The sequence below is a fragment of the Orcinus orca genome, chromosome 12 (assembly GCF_937001465.1).
Source record: "Orcinus orca chromosome 12, mOrcOrc1.1, whole genome shotgun sequence".
Lineage (NCBI taxonomy): Eukaryota > Metazoa > Chordata > Mammalia > Artiodactyla > Delphinidae > Orcinus > Orcinus orca.
The window spans coordinates 32,662,850-32,680,796 of NC_064570.1; the positions used below are offsets into that span (position 1 = coordinate 32,662,850).

The window sequence follows — 17,947 nt, forward strand, 5'->3', positions numbered from 1 at the left end:
TGCATTTAGAATAAAACCACAAGTTCTTATCATGCATGCAAAGCTCTGAATGGCCAGCCTCCTTCAATCATACCTTGTGCCACTTTCTTACTTGCTTACTATAAGCTTCAGCCATACCTGCCCCAACTCAGCTCCTTGCCGACTCCAAACTCTGTTTCATTTCCTCCTCAGCTCCTTTACCTAAGCTGACCCTAAACTCAGTTTAGATGCTACCACCTCAGAAAACCTTCCTGACAACCTCTCATAAAGCAGTCCCTCCCATCTAATCTTCCTATACCCATTCTCAGTACCTCTATCAAGGCACCCTGTTTATTTTCTTCATTGAATTTATCATATTTATCTAAATTTTCTTTGTGGCATCATATAGAAGAGGGAACTGAGATTTGAATCAAAACAACTTTTTTTAGTACCCAACTTTGCTTTCACTTCCTCACCTGTTCCACTTGTCAAGTGAAATGAATTATGATGATACTAGGAAAGTATGAAAATATTTGAAAGATGAACTGTGGGGGGATTTATAAGAAGTAGAAATAAGGAAAAAAAAGATTCTGAATCAACATTGTGGACCCAAACAAAACAGAAGAGAACGATTTTATAATGGAGTTATAGAATGTGTTTTTGGTAAGCTAGAATTAAGACATTAATAGTCTTTGGAGTTTACTCAGCTTTTAAAGGATCCAGTGATATTAGTGATAACAAAACTAGAGTGCCTGGCGTTAGGAACTCAATAAAAAAGCAAATGAGTTTAGGAAAGGATAGGAATAGATAATAGTGAGTTTAAGGATAGGAAGTTTCAAAGAAAAGAAGGAATTATTAAAGAGTAGAAAAAACTAAGAAGCCAGAGAGAAACTCCAGAGTTCATTGTCTTCTGATTCAACTAAATTCTTTTATGGATTCCAAAGTAATTTGATTTATCAATTATCATGTGAGAGGCACAGGAAGGTTTTCTTATCCCTGCTCTGCTTCTTTGTTCTGACTCTCCCACACTCGCTTGCTTCTCTCTCTTCCTACCTAATTGTTACCATTATTTAGCATCCAATTTGAGGTTTTTCCACCCTAGGATACTTTCTGTGACGTCTCTCTCCACTGGAATTGCTCATCTCTTTGAAAGATTATTACACTTAAGTTCTGTACCACTTACTGGTGCCTTAATTATATAGTGCTGTGATCCAATTTTTCATAGGTATTTGTTCTGTCTCCCTAAACAGACTGTTAGCTCTTTAAGAACAGGGATTGTGGTGTAATCTTCTTGATAATCCCCTCAGCATCTAGGGCAGAATTTACCAAAGATTCTTAATAAATACTTTTGAAGAAAGAAAAGAAGAAACAAAATGCATAACCAATTAAATAATTCTAATATTCAGACAATTTTAGATTCAATGGGCATTTTAAATTTGTATAAAAGATGATGAGGAGCACTGAGAGTAACCAATGCGGGAATAAGTGCTAAACCAAGAATAGAATCAAGGTATTTATTATTTCAGTTGAAATAAGAACATAAAGGTTCAAAGAGAGCTTTCTGGTTTGAAATAAAAACTGCTAGGCTCTTAATAAAAAAATACTTTTCATCAAGTACAGTATTTATTTTACATGTAAAATCAAATTTGGGTTGACAGAGCTAATTCATTTCCATGATTATTTTTCTCTTCTCTATTTGAATTTTGGAAAAGTGACAGTGAATTACATTTAGTTTTATTTCTGGATAGGTGAATCTGAGCCCAGTTAAAGAAAACACATTTGCCACCAATATGACTCTAAGCCCTGAGTATCCTCTCGTAGCATGCATTATTTTAAAGTACAAGAGAAACGACAAAGCAAGGCCTAGGGTATTTCTGTAAATGGCATAATGGGATAGTGTGCTGAAGTGGAACATCTTGGTACAGTCAGATGATTCCTTAAAGGCACCATTTTTAAAGAATTTAAGTTCCCATTTATCCGCAAGCCATGCCCTCTATAAGGGAAATGGTGTTTATATTTTTTTGACCAGATTTCAAGTAAAATCAATTTTCAAACTACCTAAAGAAAATGCATAAAAGTAAATAAAAATTATTACCTTAGAATGACACACTGTGATATGAAGTAAGGAACATTAATCTTATTATAAATCTAGAATATTGAGACAGCAATAAATATCTCAAACTTTAGGTGCTAGACAAATCAAAGACCTGTAGGAAATTTTCTAGATCAAGGTATTTCTTCCATATATTATGTTCTGGACATTTTAAAGACTGAGCCCTTCAGATGATTGTGATTTGGTTGTATTCTTAGGAATAAAGTAGATTAAAAAATGGATTAAAAAATGTGGAAAGGGTGAAAAAGAAAAGAAATAGTGCTAAATTCCTCGTAAGTACTCAGGTGGAAATGAAAGAGAAATATATTGAAATATTATTCCACCATCATTTATCCTATTTCATCAACAGATTAAATCAAAAACAAACACTTAAAGAAACATCAGATTTTTAGCTATATGTCATAATGCAAAATATCTCTACAAGAAACCTGATTTCAAGATGGCATTACATGAGTAACACTATTTGAAAGTCATGACTTTTTCGCAGACATTGGAGTTTCTTCTTTAACTAATAATACACTATCATTTGTGCAATCCTTGATGAAAAAACTAAGCTTATTTTAGAATAGTTTATGGAAAATAATGCTGAAGGAACTTAGAATGCACTGAAGCTATATTCTTGCAAACTTACTTCACAGGAGGAGCCAGTATACCCTGATGGACATTGACAAACTTCCACAGCTGCTGCAATGCTTCTGTCAGTAGGATAGGGGACAGCAGATTCAAGGCCAACAGAGCTCAGCCTGGAGCAGAAGGAAAAAGAAATGGTAAATAAGCAACAGACTCCTAGGTGTTACATCCCTTGAGGAATAGTACAGAAACAATGATGTAAATATAAGCAAATTTTTATGTTGAAAAAGAAGGCAAATGAATATCCATAACTTGATGCTCTGGTCATTCATCATATTAGGCAAAGTCAGCCCAGTTAAAAGTGCTCACAACCAGTACCACAATCAAATGTTGAAAAGATAGGACTATTCTTGCTCATTTCTTGGTTTTTGGCTATGTGTTTTGATTCCACCACCCCCCCTTTTTTTTTTGAGGTACAGAGTTTAAAATCATAGTTGAAGGGGCTTCCCTGGTGGTGCAGTGGTTAAGAATCCGCCTGCCAATGCAGGGGACATGGGTTCGATTCCTGGTCTGGGAAGATCCTACATGCCGTGGAGCAACTAAGGCCATGTGCCACAACTACTGAGCCTGTGCTCTAGAGCCCACGAGCCACAACTACTGAATCCGTGCACCCTGGAGCCTGCGCACGCCGCAACCACAGAGCCCATGTGCTGCAACTACTGAAGCCCGCGCACCTAGAGCCTGTGCTCCCCAACAAGAGAAGCCACCACAATGAGGAGCCTGCGCACTGCAACGAAGAGTAGCCCCCGCTCGCCACAACTAGAGAAAGCCCGTGCACAGCAACGAAGACTCAACGCAGCCAAAAGAAAAAAAACCATAGTTGAAGGAATTTTTAAAACAGGAAACACTCATATGATGGACTTATTTTTAATATTTAAACTAGATAAGCAGAAGGACATAATATTAATATTCAGTCCAACATTTTAAATTTAAAGAAAAATGGAAGCAAAAAAAAAAGAAAAAGAAAGAAAAAGATGGAAATTATTTTGGTTGCTTTTTCTCAGAGATAGATCTTCATGTTGGTAGGTAAAAGTGAAACTTTTTCAAATGCTCTGTTGAATTAGTTAGAACTATTTTCCTAAATTGTTTTGGGCCTAAATTAAATTCACTGTTTTCTGTACTTACGGGCTTCACTTTATTGGTACTTCTGTACAATCTGGTGATTTTAGCACAGAGATTTGGTATCATTCATTATTCCTAGGAAAAGCTGGTTTGGTCAAATTGAAAAATGCTGTTACATAAATAGTATATATGTATAGTGTGTGTATGTATTTCTTTCCAAATATGCAACCAATATACATTCACAATTTAAATAAATGTTATTAGTGTCTTATTGGCTTTTTCCCATTAAAAAAACAAAATGTAAAATCTTCATTGTTAAGAACACAAACTCAGAAGTCAGACAGATTCATATCCTGTCTCTGACATCTACCAGTCCCGTAGCCTAGGAAAAATTACTTAACATCTCTTGGCCTCAATATCATCATCTATGTAATGGAGATAAAACAAGAGTCCATACACGATGAGCTTGATTAAAGGATTAAATGAAATAATGAATGTAAAGCTCTTGATATAGTACATAGCTCATATACGTGGTTATAAAATGCTAGGCATTTTATTAACATATATTGACTGCTGCAGCAGGATCAAAATGACTACGTGAGTCGTACAAGAAATACTATTTCCATCCCCAAAACTAGATTTTTGTCATTTTAATGTATTAAAATAAATTTTAAATAAACTCTAAGAGTACAAAATTAAATGACTGCTATTGATTCATAATGATAATTATTGTTTTTCAAAATGACTGATAGATCTCCATAACACATAATACGCCATTATTTAACCATAAAAAAGATGTAACTGATTCTTGCTAGGGTATGCATTTTTAGTTGCTTTCTTAAGAGTGGTGGTAGATTTTTATTGTTTGGCGATTCACAATTACCAAAGAGCTTGCCAGTTTGAGAATCTATGTTGTAATCAAGCCAGAGAACAAAGTTAATCAGCTCATTAAATGTATCTTCAGAAGTGACAACCTTTAACCAAGTCGTAAGCTTTTCAGCAACAAGTTTCTAAAATCTTTATTGTTTTTACTCCGAGTTTCTTAATCCTACAAGCATTAAAAATCACTGTTTTACAGTGTTCAGGTTACACAGAGATTGAAAAAATTTTTCAAACGGTAATTTTTTCCACCAAATAAACTTGTATATAAAGTGTCACTGGCAATATTTTTTTAATTGAGGTGACATTCACATAACATAAACTAACCACTTTCAAGTGTCATTTAATATATTCACAGTGCTGTACAACCAACATCTCTATCTAGTTCCAAACATTTTCATTAGCCCCCTCCCCCTTCCACAATAAAACCCGGTATCTATCAAGCAGTCACACTCTAGTCCACTGTTCCCCCAACCTCTGGCAACTGAGAATCTGCTTCTGTTTCCATGGATTTACCTCTTCTGGATATTTCATACAAATGGACATATATAATACATGACCTTTTGTGTCTGGCTTCTCTCTGTTAGCATAATGTTTTCAAGGTTCATCCACGTTATAACACATATCAGTATTTCATTCATTTTTATGGATGAGTAATATTCTATTGCATGAATATACCACATTTTCTTATTCCATTCATCTGTTCATGGATGGTTGGCTATTTCTACTTTTAGGCTATTGTAAATATATTGCTATAAACATTTGTATACAACTATTTTTGAGTGCCTGCTTTTAATTCTTTGGGGTATATAACGAGGAGTGAAATTCCTAGATCTGGCAATTTTTAACACAACATAAGGTTTGGAAGAGTTACTAAAATAAGGATACTACTTGTTTATGCTAACATGAGTTTATGAGTACTCCTTAAGAACAGAGACCCTGTTGTGTCGTCTCTACCTAGCCTGATCACGTCAATACATGCTCAACACATTTTTGTTGGATGGATGAATCTCTGGATGGATAGAAGGATAGACAGGTAGTGGGTAGATGAATAGATAGATGGATAAATGGATGGATACAAGACCAAATACATACATAAATGAATAAATAAATGGATAGATGAATGGAATGTAGTTATATTACAAACAATGTGTAACATACTCCATAACAAATGATACACTGAAGCCAGGATCCACATTTCAGATGAATAAAATCAGATAAGTAGAAGAAAACTTACTTGTTTTATCTAACAAAGAAAATAAATTGAAAACTGCTAGCATTAGGACTTGAGGCCAGAGGCCAGAACTCATCTGAATTTATTGTGACATCTAATTGCCTGCAATTAATGGACTGTCGCATGACAAACTTGTATTTCTGATCACTTTAATTTCAGAATTAGATGATTTCATGATTACTATACTAGTTGATTATCATACAAAAGACTTTCACAACTTACTAAACAGCAGCCTGGTCAATTGTATATAGATATAATCCCAGGATTTTCAATATAAAACATAAAGAAAGATTACTGGAATGTTTTAAAATAGAAAAATGAGTAATTGACTGCTTTAAGAAACAATTTAAAATAGAACAAAACAAAAACAAAAATATTTTCAACGAACTGCCAACCTTCATTTGTCTTTTGAAACAACAGATGTTCCTCTCCTTAATCTATGTAACCATTTTGAGCTATGAGAAATTTCAACACTCAAACATCTTTCCCAGCAATATTGCGCATTAGTATTCACTGAGCAGTCCCAATGTTCATTAGGTTCTGCTATTTGTTAAATGGGATTTTAATGTGTTTAACAGTTTTTAGTGTTACTCATGAAGAAGGCTGCAGTTTATTCTTCTTCTCCCTTCAATATGGTCATTTTATTTTCTTGATACAGGCTGCATTTATTTAAATCCATAATGCTGATAGTAATAAAGTACTAAAGTTTGGAGATGCATGAACTGTCGAAGATTTGTCAACTAAATCAAATGTTTTAGCTGGCTAGTTCTCTTTATTATTATGAGTGGGAAATACAGAAGATGATGGATGAAGAGAAAAGACATAATTATATAAGCTAGTATTGAAAATATTGGAATCATATAAGAAACACTGTCCTGGAACTGTCTTAAAGATTGTTCTTAATATTTTTGTTTTCCTATATTTTCCACCAGAGTTAGCTATGTCATGCTTCACACACAAAAAAGAAAGAAACCCAAACTATTCTTTAAACAACAGGACATTTGATCTTAAAACTCTTTTATATTCTTAATTCACCTTTTTTGTATAGAAGATATCTATTTAATTCTACTTAAACAAATGTTACTTCAGGTTCATCACCATAAAGATTTTATCGCTGTTCAGGTGCTTTGTTCTATTTCGTTTTTGACAAAACATAAGATGATGACTTAGAACTTCCTTTAGCCTCTGTCCTGTGGAAGTTCCACAAAGTACTACTCAATTAGTGAAGGCTGATCATTTTTACTTCATTCCTAAAAAGGCAACAGAATCATTCACTGGTTCATTCAATGTCTGAGTGGGCCATCTGGGAACGAGCTAGACATTTTCTCCAAACATTTTCAATCCCATACCAAGTAAGGAAAATAACTGACAGAATCTGCTATTGTTGCAGCCATTCATCAAAAATATATTAAATGCTAATATAAGAATTCATCTCTTCCTCCCTAGTTCCACCAGGATGCTCTATGCACACTTCCATTGCACTCTTTATTATACTACCATAAATGTTACTACATGTCTGCCTTTCATACTCGACTATGCCTTCTTTGGATTCAATGATCCTTTATCCATCTTTGTATCCTCTTTCCTTAGCCTAGAACTATCACATAATAATTACTGTGTACTGAGTGTCTTCTGTGCACTATCATGGGAACTTGAGACATAGCTCCTTTAAATATCAATGAAACTAATGTGGTAATCATGTTTTTGTCCACATTTACAAAGCCAGAACCTGAAGCTCAGAGAAGTAAAACGCCTTGTCACTATAATACCATTAGCAAATGGTGCAGCACAGACTCAAACCCAAACCCAATGGTTAGCCTGTTACTCGACATTGCCTCCCAACATATACTAGATAGCAGGTCAGATGTCTTGGATACATCATTTTCTCACCTTAGCATTCAATCTTGAAAGTTAGGTATTCTTTTTGCCATTTTACAGAAGAGAGAGCTGCAACTCAAATGCACAGGGAAAGCACTCAGTAAATGCTGGCAGACTGAATGAATCCAATGTTACAGAATAGATTTGGGAGGTAGTCAAAGATAATGGGGAGAAAACACATGTGGGCATAAACCCTGGCTGAACCTCTTCCCAAGAGCAAGTTACATAAATCTTTTTAAGAGCCTGAGAACCCTCGTCATAATAATTTCTTCAAAATGCGATTACCTGTATCATTAATTTCAAAAGGTAGAAGTATACTACCAACACTATTTACACAAGCCTCAAAACACTCCTTTCTTTATAAGGATTTTTCTAGATTATTTATTATGTAAATTCTGTGTAATATTTTTGATACCCATGCCAAAAAATTTACTATTAAAAGTCACATGAAAACATCTTGCCTTGGAGAAATTTCGTATTTCTTTTCAAGCAATAAAGACACATGGGTTGCATCACAATAAAGTCATGAAGGGCTCAGTTATGCTGTGGTAACAGACAACTCCAAATTCTCAGTGGCTTAACAGAAAACAAAAGTTTACTCATGTGAAATCCTCTACAGGTCTGGGTAACTATTCCGGGTAGCTGACCTATGTGTGCTGTCAATATTTCAGGCTGTTTTGATCTTCTGGTAGGTAAGTAAGCGCCACAGAGTCTCACACTGGCAATTCAATGCTTTTCCAGGGCTTGGGGGGAGGAGGAGAGGAATAATGCATCATTTCAGCTCAGATTTCATTGGCCAAACCAAGTCCTATGACCACATCTACCCTCAAAGGAAATGCAATATTCCAAAAGGAGGAGATTAAAAATTTGATGAACTGTACTAATGTCTACTATAGGGTATAAGAAAAAATATCAAGCTAAATATCAAGGATGCTACTAAAAACAAGGTTTGGTGAATTTAAAGGAGAAAGATACACAGGTTAAGTTGATTTCTCTTACATTCTTAAAGGAAGAATGAAAAATTTTCCATTTTTATCTTCATCTTATCAATGAGGGCAATGAGAAGGAAATCAATTAATTTTATCATATGGGCCTCTCAGCATTGTCGAAAAGAATGACAGCAAAAATGGTCTCAGTTTTAGAAATATCAGTCCATGCTTTATTCTAGACGTCTCCAAGTCTTAACGGTACTTGGAAAAAATGGTATTCCCTGGAATGATGCAGGTCAGATGGAAAGGCTTCAGATTTGTGTGCTGATTTGCCGTTAGCAAAATGCTTTTGCAGTCCTCTAATTCCATTCTCATAGTGACTTTCTGACGTTGGCAAGCAATTGTCCTCATCCTTATTTTACAGATGAGGTGATTGAATCCAAAGAGGTCAAAATGACACTTATGTTTACAACTATTAAATAGCTAAGTTGAAAACAGAAGTCAAAATCCTGACCTGCAGCCCACTTCTCCCTCCACTATTCAATTCCAGTTCCTCCATAACAGGAGGAACGTCAGCCCATTTGCTGAGAGAACTACCCTGGAAATAAATCTTCCTTAAGTAATTCTAAACATGAATTTCTGTTGAGATAGCTTCAATTTACTTGTGCTTGCACACAAGCTGTATACCAAGTTGGAAGCCTACTGTGCAAGACAAGTTGAAATCAATTCAAATGATGTTTTACAAATATGACTCAATCTACTAGTAGATAAGAGATAAATAAAATGTAACAAGCGTACTGACTCGGGATTCATGCTGACTTTCGGCTCACCTGAAGTGGGTAGGAGTTTCAAATATGATATGGCTTTCACTCCTTGAACCACAGTGCCTTACAAAATGTAGGCCGCAGAAAGCACCACCTACTTGGATTAGTTCCTGTGTCAGATCCCATAGACACACTCTGTGAACACATTGTTCGTGTATGGGGAAACCTCAGCAGGCCCAAATGAAACTAGTGATTTTCAGATGGGTAGACACTACAATTATCTGACATGAATCAGGGGGATTCATGTCTTTGGATTAACTAGTCTGAGAAACAATGCTGGCAAAAATAAATAAGTCCCCCAGCCACTTTTTGTCAATTTGCTTGTCATTTATTTTGAAATCCAGAGGACTCATCTCGTTGTACTTGTTAAACATCGTGGCAATCTCTATTTACTAAATGTGAAAAAACATAATTAATTCCTAAGTGCTGCTTCTCATCTTCATGGCATTTTAACCCAGCTTCTAGCAGAATTGACTCTGCAGAAGAGGTACATTATTTGGCAGTGGTTCTGTTTATGAATCTGCGATACTCTCCTTTGGGAGATGGTAATGATGATTACGCTTAGTTAAAGTACTACAAATGAAAGACAAACTAGGCCATGCAAGCAAATGAAGGAGGTAGGGGAGCATCAGTAATAAAAAAAAAACCCTTTTGCAGATAAATCAGTATTGGAGACATTGCTTTGATTATGGGTATGCCAAGTTGTCGGTTTGGGGTCACATTTGGTCATCGAATTAACCTGATTTAGGACAAAATTGCCACGAGAGCTTGTGTTATTTACTATTAGAGTAGAAAAGGAGAAAGGAAAAGAGCTCATTTAGACACAAAGTCAAAATTTTGTCAGAAAAATACATCTTTTTTTTTTTTTTTTTTTTTTTTTGCGGTACGCAGGCCTCTCAGTGTTGTGGCCTCTCCCGTTGTGGAGCACAGGCTCCGGACACGCACGCTCAATGGCCATGGCTCACGGGCCCAGCCGCTCCACAGCATGTGGGATCTTCCCGGACCGGGGCACGAACCCGTGTCCCCTGCATTGGCAGGCGGACTCTCAACCACTGCGCCACCAGGGAAGCCCCATCATTGTTTTAAAAATGAAAAGCACAGCAGCCTACAGTCAGCCCCTTATGGATGTTTGGTTCAAGTCAGGGAGCTCCCTCTTTAAGGAAAAAAAATGGAGAACAGAAAGGAATAATCCTTTGAAAGCGTTCTAGGTAAAGAGCACTTTACATAATTATCACATATAATTTTCACAACGACCCTGAAAGGTAGGCACTATTTTCTCCACTTCATATTTGAAGAAATCAAGTTTCCACAAGGACCAACCACTTGCCAAAGGTCACACATACAATAAGCAATAGAGCTAATTTAATTCCTAGTCAGGTTACCTCCAAAGCTCATACCTTCCTTTATATCATGCAGCCATTACAGTATTACAGTATTTTTTTAAAAAACCTTGTAGTTACTTAAATGAAGGTGCTTATATTTCTCATCATAAACTATATACTATTAAGTCAGAGACGACTGAATTAATTAATGGAAGAAAATATTTTACAAACCACTTTCTGAATACGGGTATCCTGGAATTGTATCACTTTAGTTTTCCACTATCTGAGTCATCATAAAGGAGACTCTTTTCCAGTATAGCATTTCTCAGTATGGGAATCATTCTTATTGCATGCTCTGGCAGAAGTGAAAAAGAATCATCAATACTAAAAAATGACTAAGACAAATTCATCTTGGGTATGTAAAATTTTAAAGCTTAATAGAAACACTTTTCAGAAAACCAGTGCTCCGTTCTTATCTACTATTTGAAGACAGCAAACCTTAGGGATCTTCAGTCACTCAGCACATGCGTGTTTGCCCCAAGGTAAATGTGTGAACGCTGGGAGATGCAGTTCTTGAGTTTACCTGAAGATGGCATCCATCCCAAGGCTGTATGTGATTTGTATAAGGACTCTCTTTAAATTCGCAAGCACGGTCATAAACTCTTTCCTACTGACTGGGAAATTTGTGCCATGTATGGTAAATACATCTTCTTTAAGTGACAACACATTAATATGTTCTTCAGATGGTTGCAGATACACCTCATCTTGGGCTGTGCTGATTCTCAAGTCATTTCCCTAAAGAGAAAAAGAAAGTATAAAAGGGTAAAACTGTGAAGAAAGGGATTCTCTTCTCTGTGGATTATCCTCTGTAGGCTTTTAATTTCAGGTTAGCTTCCCCTGTCAGTCAGCATATTTCTCGTATGTATAAAAGGCAGAGAAAACAATTCAAATATTAGCCTTAACCAGATGCATCACAAAGTATAAGCTTCCTGGTTATGCATGACTTTGCTTCCCCCATTAACTAAAATAATAAATACCTGGCAACTCATAGATATATGTGATTACAAATGTCTCAGTTTTACAGAAGTGTACAAAAATTGCGTATTTCAAATATACTATTTTATGGTGAATGGGGGTTGTATAGGAAAATAGGGAAGAAAACTTAGAACAGTGTATGAAGCTATTGTTTTAAAGGACTCTTCTATCTGGGGGGGGAAAAGCAAACGAAAAAAACCTGCAGTTTAATGTTCACAATAGGATAATGGCATCATTACCATTCGGGTTAACATTTTATCTTAGTTCATTCGTATTAATAATATGTAACTTCTCAACATTTTACATTTAGAGAATCCCTTTTACCTCAAAGGAATTCCATGACATACTTCTAGTTTCATACACATACATATGTAATGATATATATATCACCCAGATCACTTCATCTAATACTGGGAACATTCATTTTGGGGAAAGAATTTTTTTTATTGATTCTCATGCATGAAAGTTTCAAGACAAAAAACAACAGAGCCTCGTGCTAAATCAACACAGATCCATTTGGACTCATAAATATGCATGAAATGTGTGATTCTGTGTGAGCTGAGGGGAGGAGGGCATGTGTTATGTGAAAGGAAGAGTATGAGAAAGGATGGAAGACAGCCTTTGTGATAACTTTAGCCTTCTAGCATTTGGGAACTGCCTATGGCCCTCCAAATCCCGAAAGCAGTTTCTCCTATATTTTTCTTACCTAAATTAGGAGTTTTGAATTCGATTTAACTGCACCTAAATAAATGTTTCCTTTTCCATTTACTTCTACCTAATATAAACAAAGAAATAAACAATAAAATCTACTTGGAAGCAAGGAGAGATGGAAAAAGTACAACTATGTAAATCTGCCATTTGCCTAAATACTTTGAGTATCCTTATATTCTTGGGAAAATGGTCATTAAGTTTTAAATTTAAATTCCAAATCTGCTGTAAAACTCCCATTTACCACTGGAACCCAATGCCTATGCTCAGTCTTTTAGTTATGTCTCAGAGTGAAACATAAAGACTGGCATAAAAAAATTCCCAAAATATGATATTTTTCTCTAGTAGTATGCAAATTAATGTTAAACTAGCCAAGTAAGGAGTAACCTCAAATAACGTAAGAGTGTAAAGCAGTTAAATATAAATGACACTTTCCATACTCTACCTCTAAGATGAGCATAAGCTGGAGTACGTGTTCTGTATCTTCCTCCTCTTCTTCAAGGTCGTATGATACAGTAAATGTCAATTGTCCTCCAACTGCTGTGAGCTACAAGAGAGGAGATGCGTAATCATTACAGGACTGGAGGTGGGTCATTAAATCATGTTTTAGTTATTATTTTAAAATTATTGTATTGCTCTAGAGGGCAGGATTTGGAAGAAGCAGAAATCATGAGCGTGCAGAGTGAGAATGATAGACACTTCTTTAGGAGTAACCTTTATACGAACCTTACCCATCAACAGCAAGCCTGACACAAATATAAATTCATGTGCTATTTTCCCTGGTACTGCAGGCTTGCTGAAATAGGTTAAGTTCCAGGGAACCAAACACAGCCCCTCCTGTCATTCTCCTAGTGTGTAGCTTGAGCTTTAAAATTCCCAAACAGAGAAGGATCTTTGTTAAAATTGGGAGATTTCTACCCATCCCTGAGGGTCACTCACTTTCTGTGGGTCTGAATGATTTCAGCAAAGACATCACTCCATTTCACAGGCACTTTACCTAGACTATAAGCTAAGCTGGGAAATGTTGTTGGTCAAAGAAAAAGAAGTGTAGCAGCAAATTTTATATCATGATAAAATTCAATCAAAACTCCCAAAGAAGATACACTTTCCTCTGTGCAATCAACTATGCTTGGTTTGAATGAATGCTGTTATCCCTTTTCGTTAAACAAACTTCTTTCCTTCCCACATGCATGCCGAGCCCCATACAATGTATGCTTGAGGTTTACATCCTCTGACATTGACAGTAACCTTGCAGAAAGGATAAAAAAATAGGAAAGCAAGATCATTTACAGGATAGGAATCAACACTGGAGCTTGAGTGACAGACTCGATGCAAATGCTACAGTGCTTTTTAAAAAATTCCACCCCAGCATTGTAAATAGACATTCATAAAACAAAGCTGATGATTTGTATTCCGCAGTTTCCTCCATGCTGACAAACAGACCCAGCTTCGCAGCCCTAGGCTCTTTGTGGCCTCTCATAGCAGACCCTGACCACAAAGCAATTCCCGATCATGCTCTGGATTGAAGAGGAGGAACCCGGATTCCTCTCAGAGTTGTTCCATAGGGAATGGAACATAGCTCGCCATGGCTGATTAAACAGGGTTTTAAAATTGCAGCTCCTAATGTCTTCTAAGAGCTCATTACAGGGAGCTCTATAAGGAACTAAAATTCAGAAAACTTTTATTCCCCTGCTCCACTGAGAAATAGCCCTATTCTAATGTCTTTTCATATATAAAATAATAAATATCTCTCTGGACTATAGCCCTTGGCATTATTGTGAGTAATGAGGGGTGAATCTATGTAAAAGGTTTTTGGCTCTATTAAGATAAGCTTCCAAAATTTCACATAGCATGCTTGTTCAAAATCAGCCAGACATTTTCTCAATGACAGGAGTCTAGAAAGGCAGCAGAAAGAATGTTTCATATATTTTAAAGAGGACTTAACTATTCAGAATTTCATAAATTAATAAAAATATTTAGTAGGAGGTAGGGATTGAGTTTCGGAAGAACATTGGGACATAGATGTATAATGTCGCAAACTTTTGAGCTTCCAAATGTGTTTTGATTATTTAAAATTTGGATTACATGTTATTATTCTTCTGGAATATGTTTCTCTAAAAAAAAAAAAGACCAATGTAAATTAATTCTTAATTTCTTAAATCTATTTGAGAAACTTAGAATTAAAGGTAATTCCCACTTTGCCAATAAAAAGAGCCAAAGTGTGTGTAATTTGAGTATCCCAGATGTTAAGACTTAAGATGAAATACAAAAATGTTTGATCTGTTACAATATTTGATTTGTCAATGTATTTTCCATACCTGCTTATAATCAGTCATATAGTATATGAGATAATATAATATGCGAGAGTAATGAGGGTGGAAACGGGGAAAAAAGAACAAATAACTACATAGAAAAAGAGAGGGGCCTTTTGCGGGTCAATGATAATATAAAACATGAACTAAGGAATAGAATTAATTCAACCTATTTTCCTGAGGGCTTATAGTAATAGTAGTAATAATAATAATGAAAAACTGGTTTCACATTTCATAAAAACTTTTTTCCAAACTCTTCCACGCATATTTGATACCCATGCTTTGGCAACATTAGAACCAGTTTTTGAATCATCTAACAATTTTCATGAGTGAATCTATTTTGTTTCCACCTAAGTTGTGAAAAACAGGAAATTTTAAATAGATGCATGGTACTGTTACCAGGTGATTTTTCCCCAAACCACAAGTGTTCATTTCTATAATATTAAAATCATTGTCTACTTCATTCATCCTAAGGTGTGTATTTATGATCACCTCTATATAACTACTTAGTCAAGTACTTAGGTAATTTTTTAAAAGACTGTTTAAGATATCATCCTTCAATTTAGAGATTGTACCTCCTAGGAATAATTACTTATTCTCTGTTAAACTCCTTTGCCTCTATTTTTCCTTCAACTCCATAAAGTAATCTCTTCATAAGCAATAAGACCAAGCACTTCCTGGTGGTGTTTCCAGCTAATGTGTCTTCCCCAAAGAGTACATACCATCGTAAGGTCTTTGTAATGATTCAATTATAAGATAACACCTTCTTTTCTGAGGAATATTGTTTTTTGGGGGAAAAAGTTTTGCAAATACTCAGAATATAAGTTGTCCTTTCATATATGGCTTGGATGAGGAGTTCCGTCTCTTCTCCATCAATGTACTGCTCCATATTCCAAATGCCATTTTTACTTGGCTCCCCCACATGCTTGCTTCTCCACTCTCCTATAATTCCTTCAGTATCCCAGTCTTCACTCTCTCCATCAAATCAAATGTGCACAGGGCTGCAAGTCATCAATTAACTTTGTTGTCTCCTCTAGCTGTTATCTCTGGTTATTTGTTAGTTTTGCTGTCAAACTCTAAGATATGTGGTATTACACTCGTTTTCTTTATTTCTACCCATCCACACTTTTTTTATTTTATCAAGCTGCAGCCTGCTTTCCACCCTTAGTACTTCACTAAAAGTGCTTCTTGAAAGGTCATTTATCAGCTTTATCTAGCAACCACTAATGGGCTTTTGTCCAGTTCTATGTGTCATGTGATAATTCTTAAGATTCTTGACTCCTTGGTCTTCTACTACATTAGACTTTTCTGATACTTCTTCCCCTGGAGTACGACAGAGGTCATAACTCTGTCTCTGTGATAGATACATTTTTCTTTTATTCTATACTCAGTGTATGGATGTCTCCAAGACTCTTACTCTCTTTTGGTTATCCTTTCTTATTGACTTTCCATTCCTCTCTCATGGATTGAATTATGTTCATACCTGGTTTCTCAATCTGTATCTTCTATCCTGTCCCATGTCCCTGTATTAATTTGCTCCTGGTGTCATAACAAAGGACCAGTGACTGGGTAAACAACAGAAATCTGAGATCAAGATGTCAGCAGGGTTGGTTTTTCTTAGGCCTCTCACCTTAGCTTGTATTATAGATGGTCATCTTTTTCCTGTGTTCTTCCATGGTCTTCCTTCTGTGTTTGTCTCTGTCCTAATTTCCTCTTCTTATAAGGACAACAGTCCTAGTGTATTAGGGACCACACTAAGAACCCCATTTTAACTTAATTAATTAATTGGAATAAAAGATCCTTTCTCCAAATACAGTCACATTTTGAGGTTCTGGGAGTTAGGACTTCAACATACAATTTTGGGGAACAATTCAGCCTGTAACAGTTCTGTACTGAATGATTGTTCAGTAATGTATCACACACTCAACATACCCAAAGTTAATCTTATTATCTGGGTCTTCCCAGGAAACAACTATTTTCTTAACTTTCATGAAGCATGGGTCAAGCCAATTGCTTTGTTTCTCTACTGTAATTTGGAAACCATAGGTACAACATAATATTGTTTTCACTTTATTTTCTGTATCAGATTAGTGCCTCAATCCTATTCCTTGAAATGCTTCTTGTCTAACTTTCTGTTCCCATTGCTACATCCCACTCACTAGGTCCTCATCAAGCATTTGAATTCAATTCCCTGACTTCAGTCTTCTTTTTTGGGGAAAGTGTTATCAACAATTACTTCTGTTATTGCACTTGCCTAATGAAGAACCTCTAGTGGCCCTGGGATCTATGGTATCATTCAAGTTTCTATGCAGTTTCAATACTCTGTAGGATCTATCTAGCCCCCTGTTCACAAAATCTGCACAGAGATGTCCCAGGGCACTTCAGTAAACTCACAAAGGCACTGTGGGATGTTGTAAATGTTTGAAGGAAATACAGCAATACTATATAATGGTTGGACACCACACAAACAACTAGCTCTACGTAGTTCACAATTTTAACAGATAGTTCTATATTCCTCTAGAGGATGTTCTCAAAATTTTGAGCTATGTTTTTGTTTACTTGCATTTTCAGCCATGTCATATCTTTGTTAAGCAAAGTTTTCAGTGGATGCTGTGATAAACAAAAACAAAAACAAGCATTGTACAAAAATCAATGTGAAACAGAAAATAAAGGCAGCAATGTCTGATCTGATTCTCGGTTTTGAGAACTTGAATATTACTCAGCAAGAAAGATCCCATTAGTAAGTAATTGTGGTAATTTATGAAGAAAAGAAATTATTATATTGTCTAAATTTATGTGCATTATTTTTTAATGACTGCTAAGTTGTTAAATTACAAATATTTATTAAGTTGTTTAGCCCTAACTACTGCGGCATATTTCAGTTGATCTAGAAGGCATTGTGAGAAAAATATGGAGACACTAAGAATACCACAAATTGAAAAAGTTTCAGAACTCCCAATCTAGCCTCTGTATCTATCCATTCTGCTACTTATGTGTGCTTCAAGTAATTTTCCTGCTGCAATTCTCATTCCTACAGCTCTCTGACCATTCAAATGCTGCTTT

General features: G+C 35.7%; 1 protein-coding gene across 1 annotated transcript in view; it reads right to left on the minus strand.

The window, feature by feature from the left end:
- LAMA2 (laminin subunit alpha 2) overlaps positions 1-17,947 on the minus strand; it is a 607,678-nt gene that overhangs the window by 245,654 nt on the left and 344,077 nt on the right. The window contains exons 13-15 of the mRNA XM_049695645.1: positions 13,018-13,119; positions 11,413-11,624; positions 2,703-2,814 (exon numbers count right to left, since the gene is read on the minus strand). Of these exons, the coding sequence (XP_049551602.1) occupies positions 2,703-2,814; positions 11,413-11,624; positions 13,018-13,119 (426 nt within the window). The remainder of the gene's footprint in view (positions 1-2,702; positions 2,815-11,412; positions 11,625-13,017; positions 13,120-17,947) is intronic.